Below are 14,885 nucleotides of genomic sequence, written 5' to 3'. Positions count from 1 at the left end.
ATCAAACCTCAAATATTTTTAACTTTCTGAGTTGAAAACTCAGATATAACAGATTCATAAACTGACTAAAATTGGCAGATTTAGATACCCTTCTTTTTTCCCTCTTTAAAGCATGTTATTTTCTAGTCACGAATGAGAAAAGTAGAAAACTTTGAAGTAGACGACTTGTTGACCATTCATTTTATCATGGGGTTTAATCTCTGACATTAATGAATTGGTAGGTTTAAACCCAATTTATGTTACATATTATTTCACAATAGTAGTTAAGCATTTTAGTTAATTGAGTAGAATTTGGGCAATTCTAAGGATGGAAAACACTCCTAACATATAACATGAAGCATAGAAAATTCGTTACATTAAGAAAAATGCTCGAGACAGATCGAGCCAATAACTAAATTCCCAAGATCTGCAAGTATCACACTTCACCGGTTACTTCTCCAACTTGTGCACTCTTCCTAAATTGTGGCCATCAAGTGTTCATTTTCTACACCCTCAGAAGACATGGGGACCCTTTATATTTGTCCCATTTGATTTCATATAATTCATAGCACTATATATATAAGAATCACTGGGACAGGTCACGCAGCTGTATACTCATGAGATTCAACGTCCAAAAGGTTTCCTATCGTCTCCATGTTGAATTAACACTCACCTCCTCTCTTTCTCTCTCTCTCTCTCTCTCCCTCCCTCTATTATGTTAATTATCAATTTGTAATAAAGCTAAACATCTTTCTTAGATTCTTAGATTCATTCGCATCTTTCTCAACTCCAATCTACTCATACAACACATGAAAAATTTACAGGCTCATAACAACTTGTAGTTTCACGCTTTGTAGCACATTTGATTTGATTTCTGGCTTTTCAACGAATTTCCAAACACACATTATATATATAATATTTATGCATTATGTACTCATCCAATTCTCTTTTCTTCTTCTTCAGCCAGTATAGTACCAAAGAAAAAGGAGGTATATATCTTGGTCTTTAATTTCTGAAACAGGCACACACATTAGGTCAAAACTCACCGACCCAATTGAAGACCCATTCCAAAATTTTCATCTTTGAGCCCCTCCATTCACAAGAAGCTCAAAACCTCAGAAGGGTAGGGGTGGAGTGACACAACACAAACATTAACGCAGCCATAAAAACAGAGAATGAGAAAGAACAACGAGGTAGTATTCACGCCGCAGCAAGAAGAGAATCACGAAATGGTGGGGAATTTTCGTCATTTCAAGGACAGCATCTGGTGGCCAGTCGTGAAATCATTGCCACGATCCACGGCGGTTCTCCTCTTTCCCGTCATGCTCATCATCGGCGCGTTTGCTTACACGCGCACGCTCGACACACATGTGAGTATTGTTTGTTATTATTGATATTATTGTTGTTCTTCTACCTCCAACGTTGGTTGGCTCAATGTGTGCGCTTATTTTAACGTTATTAGATGCTACTTGTTTATTTCGTACGTTACTGTTGTCTGAAGCATAGACACGTTGTGGAATTCCTTAGAAATTGTTAGGAATGGTGTGTGAATTCCCTTGGCCTGAGGCATGCATGGTTGAGGACACGACAAAATTAACACATTGTCATTTCGTCGCTTAGCCCACTATATTCGTGTGGCCGGTAAAAACGTTTCTTACTTGCTCTTTTACCCATTAATTATTCGCATGTTAAAGTGGTACGCAGTAAGTTGCTACCGACAAATATATTCAGAGTTATGATATTTAGACATTCAGGTTTATTGTAAAAAATTGGATGAAATTCCAATAAGGTGGTGTTAAGGTTATAGTATATCAAAATCTTGCTCATAAGTTGGTATTTTTATCCTTTTACGGATATTTTGACAATATGACTCCATTTTTTAGGAGTGTGTGGTTTAGGCTCATTCAATTTAGAAACACTAGATGATTATACAGAGATTTGCTTAAAATATCAAGATAATTGTATATTAATTAAATGAATTTGATAATATAAAGATGAACGTGAAAAGTTTACGAAAGATAGTGTGCGTGAGCAAGAGGAATATGTTAGCTATTTAGGTGTAACTTATTGGAAAGTAAGACATGGTCATGTAGATGTGGTAGGTTTAACCCTTGCTGCCAAAGTCAAAAATTAAGTGAAAAAAAAAAAGATAGAAACCCTCAGGGTAGCTTATAGTTAGGAGGGCTCAATATCTCTCCCTTGACCAAACAATTTGACTAAAACTTGAAGACAATTGAATAAGGATTCAAGTTTTTTATATATTGTCGGACGAGTCAGGCAAGATTCGACATTACATTTTAAATTTTTTATATAGTTGGGAATTAGTATTAAATTATTAGACTTTTTATTTGAAGTAATATTTTTACAAAATCATAATATTTTTGTGTATAAAATTTACTTTAAAATACATTCTGTAAAACATTTTAGTTTTAGCTTTATAATTTTAAAAACCTAAGACTTAACATATGAGAAAAATTTGCTAAATAAAATATGAGATCAGCTGAATTTTTGTATTTTAATAAATTTTAAAATAAAAAATAATATATTAGAAAAGTGTGTTAACATTTCTCTTGAAATGATTAGTGTTTTTGCTAGCCTATGTTCGTAACCGCAACAGGCGCCGAAATTGTGGGTTAACCAGGCATAGAGAAATTCCAAAGGTTGTGAGTTGTAAGAAGTTTTTGTAAATCACATGTCCTTCAAACTTTACACACATCCCAAAGAAGGGACCAACGAATTCTTGACTTTATGGGATCGTGAGCCTTGTAGTTTCATGCACGTAGAATTATCTTGGACCCATAATTTTGTCACTGTTGTACCCTTACATTATTCATTAAATAATGCTATTTTAACGGCACTCTTGTTTTATTCTCACTTCTCTCTAGCTTCTTAATTTTAACCATTTCAAAGCTTACGTTCCCATGCAAATTACAGCCGTGTATATACGTTTTTCTAGTTAAACTCTGGAGCTACGTGGGTGTTGTTTTTATTTGATGATGCATATATGGTTTGTTTGAATATTTGTGGTCATTGAGTGACACGTGGTGTACATGTAGCGTATGTTTTCCGGTGCATCATCTTCCAAATCAGCACAAAGCACCACGCCATATGGCACGAGTCCTTTCACAGTCTCCATCCGGAAGCCAATAGCACCATTGAACTGCACCGCATACAACCTCACCGGAACATGCCCCACAAACCTACAAGACCATCAGAACAGTCCAGCCACCGCCACGTGTCCAGATTACTTCCGTTGGATCCACGAGGATTTGAGGCCATGGGCCCGCACGGGCATCACGCAAGACATGGTGGAGAGGGCAAAGCAAACGGCAAATTTTAGGTTTTTTTTTTATCGGTCAATATTAATTATTAGTTTTTGTTAGAGAAAAAAAAAAGATTCAAATCCATCTGTATTTTTTTTTTTATCATCAAATCAACTTTATAACTTGTGCGAATTATTTTAGGTTGATAATATTAAAGGGTAGGGCTTATTTGGAGACTTACTCAAGGCCCTATCAAACAAGGGATGTTTTTAGCATATGGGGGATTCTACAATTGTTGAGAAGGTACCCTGGCAAGATACCTGATTTGGAGCTTATGTTTGATTGTGAGGATTGGCCTGTGGTTTTGGCTGATCGTTACAATGGCCCTAATGTTGAGCAACCACCACCCTTGTTTCGCTATTGTGGAAATGATGCTACCTTGGACATTGTCTTCCCTGATTGGTCCTTCTGGGGATGGTAAGCTACGTACTAAGCCAACTTCACTCCTTTTTTCTTCTTCCTACACTTCAATAATATATCTGCCTATTCTTCTTGTAAATTTTGAATTAGATAATCCATAATGTAAAAAATTAACTTAGTGCAATTTTTGTTGAGCATGTTTGTATTTTGAAATTATATTTTAAAACGGAAAATTGAAAATTCACAATCAGCCCTAACGGGACCTTAATTTTTAAACAAGTAAAAAGTATTGCATGTGTGGTGCACAGGGCAGAGATTAATATAAAGCCATGGCATATTTTGTTGGGAGAGTTGAAAGAAGGCACTACGAGGATACCATGGCTGAACAGAGAGCCTTATGCTTACTGGAAAGGTAATCCAGCTGTTGCTCAAACCAGACAAGACCTCATTAAATGCAATGTTTCTGAAAATCAAGATTGGAATGCTCGTTTATTTGCCCAGGTATCACACTTCTTATTAGCTTTGTTTGATTACACTTATTGAAAGTAGTTTTATTATTTGGATATGAAAAAATTAATTTTGTATGTAATATTTCTTATAAGCAAAAGTTTCATTATATAAAATTGGCTTATGCACATGGTGTGCATAAACTAGAAATAACAGGCAAATTCAAGCAACACAATGGCCAGTACCAATATTGTATATAACATTATACACTTTTTTAACTTTTAATCTTTTATTAATACACAACTTAAAAGTACATTCAAAATCAAAGGAAATAACCTGTTATTGAACATTACTGAATTTTTCCGTCTGTACAATATATTTTGTCTGTTAATTGACTCACACAATAAAGCCACACATATAGCTTCCTTCTTGACGAATGAAAATTCTGTTCCAGGATTGGTTTCGAGAATCACAAGAGGGGTTCAACAAATCAGACTTGCCAAGTCAATGCACTTATAGGTATAACATTCAAATTAAACTGTCCATTCATGCTTCAGTTATAATTATATGTAATAATATATTTTTGTTATTGGATATATATGTTTAGTTTATCAATAAATAATGTTTCAATTCAATCATGATCGTGCAGATATAAGGTGTACATTGAAGGTTCTGCTTGGTCAGTCAGTCAAAAATACATTCTGTCATGTGACTCTACCACTCTACTTGTAAAACCTAAATACTATGATTTTTTCACAAGAGGACTGATTCCAGTGCACCACTATTGGCCCATAAAGGACGATGACAAGTGCAGATCCATTAAGTTTGCTGTGGATTGGGGCAATAATCACAAGCAAAGGGTAATCTTGAAGTTTTGCTTCTTCAATAAGGCTAGAATATAATTCTTATTAAGTTAATTAATCCTAAAAGAATTCACCTTGGAATATTTGATTTAATGGTGAATCACTTAATATTAATTAGGGTGGACTACAGGTTTTAGTGACACCACATTCTAACTCAAAACTTTAAAGGCTCAAGTTTATGGATCTTCTCCTTACTTAAATGGTATTCAATCTTTCCATTTCCACCCAATGTGAAATTTCCCACAGTTGTACTCAATAGGTGTAACATGTTTCATCCTTTACATTATTGCACAATCCATATGCAGATATACTATATACTAAAATGTGAGCTTATATGAATAATAAACAAGAATTACCTACTAATGCAAAACTTTTTGGAGGAAATAAATAAATTAAACAACACTTTCTCAATGTTTAACTTGTTCCATTTCATTTCTATTTGTGAAATTTATCAGGCACATCAAATTGGCAAGGTGGCGAGTGATTTCATCCAAGAAGAGGTAAAGATGGACTACGTGTACGACTACATGTTTCATCTCCTGAATTCATATGCTAAACTCTTCAGATACAAACCCTCCATAAGTGCCAATGCTACAGAACTATGTGTGGAGTCAATGGTTTGTGAAGCTGAAGGATCAGTAAAGAAATTCATGATGGAATCATTGGTCAAGGTTCCTGCAAATACTGACCCTTGCACCATGCCTGTCCCTTTTGATCCTCCAACTTTGTATGCAACATTACAGAGAAAGGAAAGCTCAATTCAACAAGTTGAATCATGGGAAAAAAGTTATTGGGATAATCAAACCATAACATCTTAATGAATATTTTTTTTTTCCATATTCAACTTAACTCATTCATTCTTAGAATATCTTGGGAGGATACAAGTAGAATCTAGATTATCTTGTACTTGGCTAAAGAAACCATATCTTGCTTGACGAATTATCAGTTTTAGACTTTACGAGAAAAAAAAATAGTTTGTTAATTTTGTAATGTTATAAAATTATTATTTTTGAAAATGGAAATGCTACAAGGTAAATGTTCCACAGTATCTCTATTATTCTCTTCTGAAATGCATTTCGCCTCCTTCAAAATTACCTGTATTTTTCTGCTACAACTTTAAGCAGACAACATAATTCATAGTAGTATATATGTAAGACGATTCCCATGCATAATCCCTGAGTAGTATTGGTATATTTGAAAAACAACACTCCTACTCCAAAATCGCATAATTTTAAAAATATGGCAACCAAAATTGAGGAATTAAAAGTTGAGATCCATGCCAAGACTCTATTTTCACATATTTCCTCATAAACAACTCCATCAAAGATTGGATATCAAGTTAACTAATGAATCAAATTTGTAAAATTTGAAAATATGGAAACGAACCGAGCAATTGAAAACTGGGATACCATAATCATCTTCAAGTGTTTTTTTCACTTCACTTCGTACCCCATTGTCCAGAGGCTCTTCGCTATGCGAAGGTATGGGGGAGGGATGTTGTACGCAGCCTTACCCTTGCATATGCAAAGAGGCTGTTTCCGAATTCGAACCCATGACCAACAAGTCACCAAGGCACAACTTTACCGTTGCACCAGGGCTCGCCCTCATAATCATCTTCAAGTGTACTTCAAAAAAATAATAGGATTTTAATTTCTATTACTACAAGTCGTTATTTCTTATTAGAGATAAAAGACTTTTAGGACTGAACAATAAGATTTGTGTAACAAGCATATAGTTGTATGAGATTAAAGGCAAAATGCTCACAAAAATAAATCTCCAATAAGGTTTTGCAATAATATCTATTGTGAGTCTGTCAGAGATTTAATACACTCAAGAGTGTAAATATTTTTGCACTATCAACTCATCAATGGTTTACATTTCAACGTGATATGAAAATGGTAATATATAGGTAGTATTTGAGTAAAGCTCATGAAAGCCAAATTAGAAGCCCTGCAACTGCAACCAAACTTTCTAAGAATCTCTTCCCGATATAAGATGCACTATTCTTAGCTGTGGCCGTTTCATCTGTCCCCTGGTTTTTACCATTCTGGGAACTTCCTTCAACTGAATGCACAAAAGAACACATTAAAAATAAATGTAAAATTTAGTACTACACCATTGAAACTCAAAAGTCAATGTCAAAAATAAATTCCAAAAATGAAATATTTTGTTGAAAGGATCACTACCAGAAGGAGTGGGCGAAGGACTGATAGAACCACCATTGGATTTCTGACCAATTTGATTAAAAGCTTGAGCTTCAGGTGATTTAGGATCCAAGTGCAGAAGTGCTGTTCAAATCATTTCAAACAAGAATTTCTTGAGGAAAAATCAAACCTCAAATATTTTTAACTTTCGCAGTTGAAAACTCAGAGATAACAGATACACAAAGTAAAATTGGCAGATTTAGATGCCCTTTTTTCCCCCTTTAAAATGTGTTATTGTCTAGTTATGAATGAGAAAATTAGAAAAGTTTGAAGTAAATGACTTGTTAGCCATTCATTACATAGTAAATGGAATGCAACACTCTTTTGTTCTTTAAGGAAAATGAAAGGCTTGATAATGTTATCATCAAACAATGAAAGATAAAAACATAAGTTGATATATGGTCACTAACAAGACTTATAGATCATTCATTGCATAGGAAATGGAAACATAACACTGTAGTGTAGTGTTCTTTAAGAAAAAAGGAAGACTTAATTTGAAATTGAACATACCAGAACACTGTGAGAGATTATCAGGTGTTTTGCAAAGAGAAGGGAGACCAACAGCAATTGTCATGTTAATCTTTAAGCCAAGGTCAGGATCATCCCTGTCTTTGAGAATAAGGCAGACACACTTCTTGTTGGTCTTCATGGCTTGTGTGAGACCACTGCAACAATCTGCTGTGGGTGCTTTCGTGTCACCACCCAAATATGGCAGACACGTTGCAACACCTGTCAGGGATTCTGCACATCTCTGTTTGTCTTGAGCTGAATCTCCCATTGCATAACTAACCAATACCAATGTTACTGCTAACACTAGCAAGTGTGGTAGACAAGCATTTTAATCCATTTTTCAATCTTGATGAATGAATGAGTGGAGATAGATTATATTATAGTCTATGGAACAAGTTTAGAATGAGTATACAGAGCAGGGTTGTAGGTAGAAATTGTTAAGTTGTGGTGCTACATGTAAAATGTTGGTTTTTTTGTTTAAAAAATTTTATTAGAAGGTTCTGTAGTGTGTTATGTTTTAGAAAACATGGTAGTTGGGAAGGAAACTAGTGGATGAAAATAAATTCTGTGGTTTCATTGTGAACTCACTGAAGAAGACCAGTTTGTTGACTTTAGTCTGGATCATTTCAATTTTGTACAACGCCAATTGTCCACTAAAGAGTTATATATTATTAAACTAACTATAGAGATTTAAAATAATATTTTTAAATATTAGAGATTTTATTTAAAGAAAAATATTGTCAAACATCAAACACAAAAGTTAAATATATATCAAGGATAAACACATAATTTTATTTTGTTAAAGTACATTTTCCGAATACAAAAGTGTTAAATCCTCTCATTTTATTGTACCCCTAGTAGTTATTTGTTCCTGAATGAGTCTCTTTAGTGTCCAATTTGCTGATGAAGGGTCCCAATGAAAATGTTGTCACAAATTTGAAATGAAACAACTATAAAAAAAAATTATAATACAGATAGACGAAAACAATGTTAAATACTAAATCAAATTAAATATGTTTTTATCTGTAATAAATATTTAATCTTTTATTTGTTTTCTAATAAATTTTTATTTCATAATGAATTTCTAATAAATTAGCACTTTTATTTTTTATTCTTGATATTTTATTTTAAAAAATCATATTTATTTCCTAATAAATTAGTGAGTTTTATTTTAGTCTGTATTAATAATAAATGAAAAATATTTATTATGAAAAAAAGATTATTAATTTATTAGGGATTAAAAATAAGTGTTAAAAATCAAACATAAAATTATTATTTAAAATCATAAAAGGCTTAAATAATTAAGTGCGGTCTAAAACCAACTAACATTCCAAAATTCCTCACCAACCATCCCTATTATATTAGACAACCACACCCGTGCTGACATTTATAGTGCGGTCTCATTCCACTGTCTCAATTAAATAAAAAATATACAAAAAATCACAATAAGGATATGTCAATTAAGAATTTAATTTAAATACACTTTCATTTGCATTTAATTAATTATATATATTTCCTATAATTTTTTTAGTAATTGTTTTACAAATCATTTGGTGATTTCTAATTAATTAACAATTTAAATTTTTACACTATCTATCAAAATTAAACTCATATATTAACAGCATCAAAGTTATTTTCGTTTTAATTTTGATACTTTTGTTCTAATTAAGTAGTACTAGCAGTTGCCATTCTCATTATTTTATTATACGCACATTCTACATTCTGCTTACAACTTGCAATTAATGGAAAAAGTTGAGCTTGGACATCATTTGTCTGCATGACATTCACACCACTCACAAAAAGTGAGTGGAAATTTTTGGACAAAATAGAATTCCCTTTATAAACCACATAAGTTGTTTCTCAATTGTCATAAGAAAAAACCACTTGCACTAATGGGTTGGTACAAGGGTCCTTGTGGCAGCCATCATGCACAACAATGCAAATTCCCTGACTTGGTAAAAAAGGCTAGGAAGGAATTCGTAATAACCACTGAATCAAATTCTTTTGTAACATTTGGAAATATGTGAGTGAGATTTTCAAAACACCAAACAGTTATAGTATCAAATGTTGTATCTTCAAATTTGGCTTCTTTCTAGGAAATAAAGTTGCAAAAACGGAAGACCGAGAGCTTAATTAGACATAGAATTCAAAGGGTTGAAACTGGAGCATATCATCATTGACATGAAGACTGATGAGAAGTTTGAAATAACATTTCTTACATAGAATTCAAATATATATTTCACACGTAGTCCATTGTTTAGAATAAACTGCTACATATATATAACCCGTTGTTACAAAAAATATAAAAGGTTTAATTATCCTTTTGCCCCTTAAAGTTACAACAATATTTCTTTTTAGTCCTTATAATTTAAATAATTCTATTTTAGTTCAAGTTGAATGTTTTTTTATACTTTTGATTCTCACCATCAAGTTTCGACTAACGTCAATTGTTGAAACTAATGTTGTGGAGAGGGCAAAGACACTCTCCTATGCACACACCAGACGTGGCTGATCATCTTTTCCCTCAACAACAAACCGGCACCTGCAACATCATCCCAACTATGAAGGCACAAACTACCTCACCTCTGTTACTCATGGGACCAGAAACTCACAATCACACTTTATCTGCAGCAATCTTTCCCGCAAGGTCCAAAAGGTAAAAAAATTATAAATATAGGAACCAAAATGAATGTCTTAAACTATAGGGACTAAAAAAAAATTATCACAACTATAAGGACTAAAAAGAGTAGTTAAATCAAAATAAAATAAACTAGTGCAAAATAATGGTGGTGTGGTTAGACACTTTTAATCCTAAATGTCTCGTTGTAGACATATATACCTCTACATATGTGTGCATTTTGCAACCACCACCATTAGTGGAATAAAATTTTAAATGCAAACCCTTCTATGGTATATATCCTATATAGGCATTGTTAGTAGTAAATACCAACCGTGAACCAGAAAATTGTGGATTCAACCTTTTTCGTCTTCCTTCTTCTTCATGGCAGTGCTATTTGCAACTCATGTTCTTCTCTTGATATTGTCCACTGCTACAACTCTCCAGTTCAGTGCAAGCAAGGCAGCAAGGCTCAATATGACTTGCAGTGAGAAGGAAAGAAATGCACTCCTCAGCTTCAAGCATGGACTAGCAGACCCTTCAAACAGGCTTTCATCGTGGTCTGACAAATCTGATTGCTGCACATGGCCAGGGATTCACTGCAACAACACTGGTCAGGTCATGGAAATCAATCTTGACACACCTGTGGGCTCTCCCTATAGGGAGTTGAGTGGAGAGATTAGTCCTTCTTTGCTTGAACTAAAATATTTGAATCGGTTGAACTTGAGTTCAAATTATTTTGTTCTTACTCCAATACCAAGCTTCCTAGGCTCAATGGAGAGTCTGAGATACTTGGACCTTAGCTTAAGTGGGTTCATGGGATTAATCCCTCATCAACTAGGAAACCTCTCAAACCTGCAGCACCTTAATCTTGGATACAATTATGCTCTTCAGATAGATAACCTTAATTGGCTATCAAGGCTATCTTCCTTGGAGTACCTTGATTTGAGTGGCTCAGACCTTCATAAACAAGGTAACTGGCTTCAAGAACTGAGTTCACTTCCATCTCTTTCAGAATTACACTTGGAGAGCTGTCAAATTAATTACTTAGGACCACCAAAAGGAAAAACCAACTTCACACATCTCCAAGTCCTTGATCTTTCAAATAACAATCTCAATCAGCAAATCCCTTTATGGCTATTTAATCTCTGCACAACCCTTGTCCAACTTAATTTACACAGTAACCTTTTACAGGGAGAAATTCCACAAATAATATCAAGCCTTCAGAACATAAAAAATCTAGACCTGCATAACAACCAACTCAGTGGGCCACTTCCAGATTCATTAGGCCAACTTAAGCATCTTCAAGTTCTAGATCTAAGTAATAATACCTTTACATGTCCAATTCCCTCACCATTTGCAAACTTGTCATCCTTGAGAACTTTAAACCTGGCTCACAACCGACTGAATGGAACCATTCCTAAGAGTTTTGAGTTCCTCAAAAACCTGCAGGTATTAAATCTTGGAGCTAATTCTTTGACTGGTGATATGCCTGTAACTCTTGGAACTCTCTCAAATTTTGTGGCGTTAGACCTTTCATCTAATTTGTTAGAAGGATCTATAAAAGAGTCAAATTTTGTAAAACTTTTGAAATTAAAGGAACTACGTTTGTCTTGGACAAACTTGTTCCTCAGTGTCAACTCTGGATGGGTTCCTCCTTTTCAGCTTGAATATGTTTTACTGAGCTCCTTTGGAATAGGTCCTATGTTTCCAGAATGGCTAAAAAGGAAAAGTTCTGTAAAGGTTTTGACAATGTCTAAGGCAGGTATTGCAGACTTGGTTCCAAGTTGGTTTTGGAATTGGACTTTGCAAATTGAATTCCTGGATCTGTCAAACAATCTGTTAAGTGGAGACCTATCTAACATCTCTCTAAATTCCAGCGTCATAAATTTGAGTTCTAATTTGTTCAAGGGTAGATTGCCAAGTGTGTCTGCAAATGTTGAAGTGCTGAATGTTGCCAATAACTCAATTTCCGGAACAATTTCTCCCTTTTTATGTGGAAAGGAAAATGCTACTAATAAGTTAAGTGTGCTTGATTTTTCAAATGATGTCTTGTCTGGTGAGCTTGGTCACTGTTGGGTGCATTGGCAGGCTTTGGTGCATTTGAACTTGGGTAGTAACAATTTGTCTGGTGAAATTCCAAACTCCATGGGGTATCTGTCTCAACTTGAGTCTTTGTTGTTAGACGACAACCGCTTCTCTGGATATGTTCCTTCAACACTGCAAAATTGCTCTACAATGAAATTCATTGACATGGGCAATAACCAACTTTCTGACACAATACCAGATTGGATGTGGGAAATGCAATATCTAATGGTTCTTCGTCTAAGATCCAACAATTTCAATGGCAGCATTACTCAAAAGATGTGTCAACTTTCTTCCCTTATAGTGCTGGATCTTGGCAATAACAGCCTGTCAGGATCCATTCCAAATTGTTTGGATGACATGAAGACAATGGCTGGTGAAGATGACTTCTTTGCCAACCCTTTAAGTTATTCATATGGCTCTGACTTCAGTTATAATCACTACAAGGAAACTCTTGTCTTAGTTCCCAAAGGAGATGAGTTAGAGTACCGAGACAATCTGATATTGGTGAGAATGATTGATCTTTCAAGTAATAAGCTGTCTGGAGCAATTCCATCTGAAATTTCCAAGCTATCTGCTTTGCGGTTTTTGAACTTGTCTAGAAATCATCTGTCTGGAGAGATACCAAATGACATGGGAAAAATGAAATTGTTAGAATCCCTTGATCTCTCACTAAACAACATTTCAGTTCAAATTCCTCAAAGCTTATCTGATTTGTCCTTCCTCAGTTTCCTGAATCTATCATACAACAACTTATCAGGCAGAATTCCCACGAGCACCCAACTTCAGAGCTTTGAAGAACTTAGCTACACTGGAAATCCTGAGCTTTGTGGTCCTCCTGTAACAAAAAATTGCACAGACAAGGAAGAGTTGACAGAGAGTGCTTCTGTTGGACACGGTGATGATAATTTCTTTGGAACATCAGAGTTTTATATTGGTATGGGAGTTGGATTTGCAGCAGGATTTTGGGGTTTTTGCAGTGTTGTTTTCTTCAACAGAACTTGGAGGCGTTCTTATTTTCATTATCTTGACCACTTGAGAGATCTGATTTATGTGATAATAGTTTTGAAGGTAAGAAGGTTACTTGGGAAATTATGAGTTTACCTGTTAACTGTTAGGAGTGAGAGACATTACAACGTGTTAGTCTAGCCATTAAAAATGTGAAAAGGTTTACCATACTATGTACCTGTTCGTATGGAGTGTTCTGTCTGTTTTGCTTTCATTGGTATTAAATGTTCTTAATGTTAAGAGAACTAGACGAGCTTGAGACTTGAGTATCAAATTCTGTTTTGTATTTATGACGCATTATTGTCTTCTACTATCTATGCACTAACAATGATTAGCATTAAAATACCTGAAATGACACACTCAAGAAGATTGTTTTACACAACATGTAACTTAGAATTTGCCTGAATGAATTTAATTAGTGTAGAAAGTTTGAGCTTGCATAGGATTCTGCAGTTTCTAAACCCTTCCACATCTTCCTTCTCTCGCTTTTCCTTACTCTGATACATTCCACATTCCCATTTCCTGAGGAGTATTGATGCATTTTTTCTATAATACTCATTAACAAGTTCATTTGACAAATCATGATTGTTTAATTTTTAAAAATCATGGGCTATTACTTTTTTATTTATAATAGTTCCTATCATTTTATACTAGGGTCATTAGTTGTATTGAATTCCGTCATACAAAATAAAGTTTCAAGCTATCAGATATAGGGTTTCCATCACACCTGTGTCACCAGTGTGTGTATTAGAGAGAGAGAGAGAGAGAGCTGGTATCTTTATTAAAGAAATAGTGAAATACCCAAAAAGATGGTTGTCATGACCCATATTCTGCATGTTTTCCATCTGTTCATTTTCTTCCAGTGGCCGATGTCAAGTTCTTTATCCACCCTATCTATTTTCACATCTGTTTCTAGTTCCGAGATCATAAATGTAGGAAAAAATAGAAAAAGAATAGCATATATATACACTATATATGCATGTAGAAAAAAAAAAAATACAAAACACTTGTCAAGTCTTTTTGCTCCTCAGACAATGAAGACAGATTTAGAATACTCTCATAATTTATATTTAGTTTAATTTCACTTTTGATCTCCATGCATTAGAATTGTACAATTTGGGTTCCCGAGTTCTAATTAGGTTATAAATTAGGTATCATAATTTTGTAAGTTTGGTCCCTTAGATGTGGCTTATTCACTTTTGCTTCCTTATGATTGCAATATTCTAAGGGATCAAAAGTGTAGTTCAGTATGTGTTAGGCAACATGGTAGTTGTCATATTATCTACCTTTCATCTAGTGTCATGCCAGTAAATATCTGTTAAATATTCAAAGAAAGATGGATGGAGGGATTGAAATTGCAATGCCTAGTGGATCCAATCCAATTCTCGCAATTGGAACTCAATAGACCAAAATCACACAATTACTGTAACTGAATAATAAAGAATGCAATTAAAATTTTATATTTTTTTATCTTTAATTTTAATTTCAT

The 14,885-nt window shown here is 34.2% G+C and overlaps 3 protein-coding genes across 4 annotated transcripts; 2 read left to right on the top strand and 1 right to left on the bottom strand.

Moving 5' to 3' along the window:
* Nucleotides 1-409: 409 nt before the first annotated feature.
* LOC114389003 (O-glucosyltransferase rumi homolog) lies at nucleotides 410-6,026 on the top strand. Of its 2 annotated transcripts, XM_028349574.1 has the most exons (8): nucleotides 410-617; nucleotides 943-1,349; nucleotides 3,036-3,319; nucleotides 3,444-3,719; nucleotides 3,971-4,163; nucleotides 4,564-4,628; nucleotides 4,759-4,969; nucleotides 5,428-6,026. In XM_028349574.1, exons 2-8 carry the CDS (start codon nucleotides 1,155-1,157, stop codon nucleotides 5,788-5,790), a joined length of 1,587 nt encoding a protein of 528 aa, XP_028205375.1. In that variant the 5' UTR covers nucleotides 410-617; nucleotides 943-1,154; the 3' UTR covers nucleotides 5,791-6,026. The 2 variants fall into 2 exon arrangements, with proteins under 2 accessions (XP_028205375.1, XP_028205376.1); XM_028349575.1 differs by lacking the exon at nucleotides 410-617 and having other exon boundaries at nucleotides 644-1,349.
* Nucleotides 6,027-6,729: 703 nt separating this feature from the next.
* On the bottom strand, nucleotides 6,730-8,177 carry LOC114389004 (protein YLS3-like). Its single transcript, XM_028349576.1, has 3 exons — nucleotides 7,687-8,177; nucleotides 7,159-7,260; nucleotides 6,730-7,036 (listed from the first exon to the last, which is right to left on the bottom strand). The coding sequence occupies exons 1-3, from the start codon at nucleotides 7,952-7,954 to the stop codon at nucleotides 6,900-6,902; spliced, it is 507 nt and encodes a 168-aa protein (XP_028205377.1). The 5' UTR covers nucleotides 7,955-8,177; the 3' UTR covers nucleotides 6,730-6,899.
* A 2,343-nt stretch (nucleotides 8,178-10,520) lies between these two features.
* Nucleotides 10,521-13,686, top strand: LOC114390328 (receptor-like protein EIX2). The gene has a single exon (XM_028351031.1). The coding sequence runs from the start codon at nucleotides 10,688-10,690 to the stop codon at nucleotides 13,484-13,486; it is 2,799 nt and encodes a 932-aa protein (XP_028206832.1). The 5' UTR covers nucleotides 10,521-10,687; the 3' UTR covers nucleotides 13,487-13,686.
* Nucleotides 13,687-14,885: the final 1,199 nt, after the last annotated feature.

Source organism: Glycine soja, chromosome 16, assembly GCF_004193775.1.
Source record: "Glycine soja cultivar W05 chromosome 16, ASM419377v2, whole genome shotgun sequence".
NCBI classification, from domain to species: domain Eukaryota; kingdom Viridiplantae; phylum Streptophyta; class Magnoliopsida; order Fabales; family Fabaceae; genus Glycine; species Glycine soja.
The sequence above is the reverse complement of the archived record's forward strand: the minus strand, read 5'-3'. Positions and strand labels throughout refer to the sequence as shown.

Coding starts and splice junctions, on each gene's coding strand:
- LOC114389003 (XM_028349574.1), top strand. CDS start 1,155: ATGAGAAAGAACAACGAGGTAGTATTCACGCCGCAGCAAGAAGAGAAT. Junction 4,164..4,563: donor ATGCTCGTTTATTTGCCCAG/GTATCACACTTC, acceptor ATTCTGTTCCAG/GATTGGTTTCGAGAATCACA. Junction 4,629..4,758: donor CCAAGTCAATGCACTTATAG/GTATAACATTCA, acceptor ATGATCGTGCAG/ATATAAGGTGTACATTGAAG.
- LOC114389004 (XM_028349576.1), bottom strand. CDS start 7,954: ATGGGAGATTCAGCTCAAGACAAACAGAGATGTGCAGAATCCCTGACA. Junction 7,261..7,686: donor TAATCTCTCACAGTGTTCTG/GTATGTTCAATT, acceptor TGATTTGAACAG/CACTTCTGCACTTGGATCCT. Junction 7,037..7,158: donor TCCTTCGCCCACTCCTTCTG/GTAGTGATCCTT, acceptor TTGTGCATTCAG/TTGAAGGAAGTTCCCAGAAT.
- LOC114390328 (XM_028351031.1), top strand. CDS start 10,688: ATGGCAGTGCTATTTGCAACTCATGTTCTTCTCTTGATATTGTCCACT.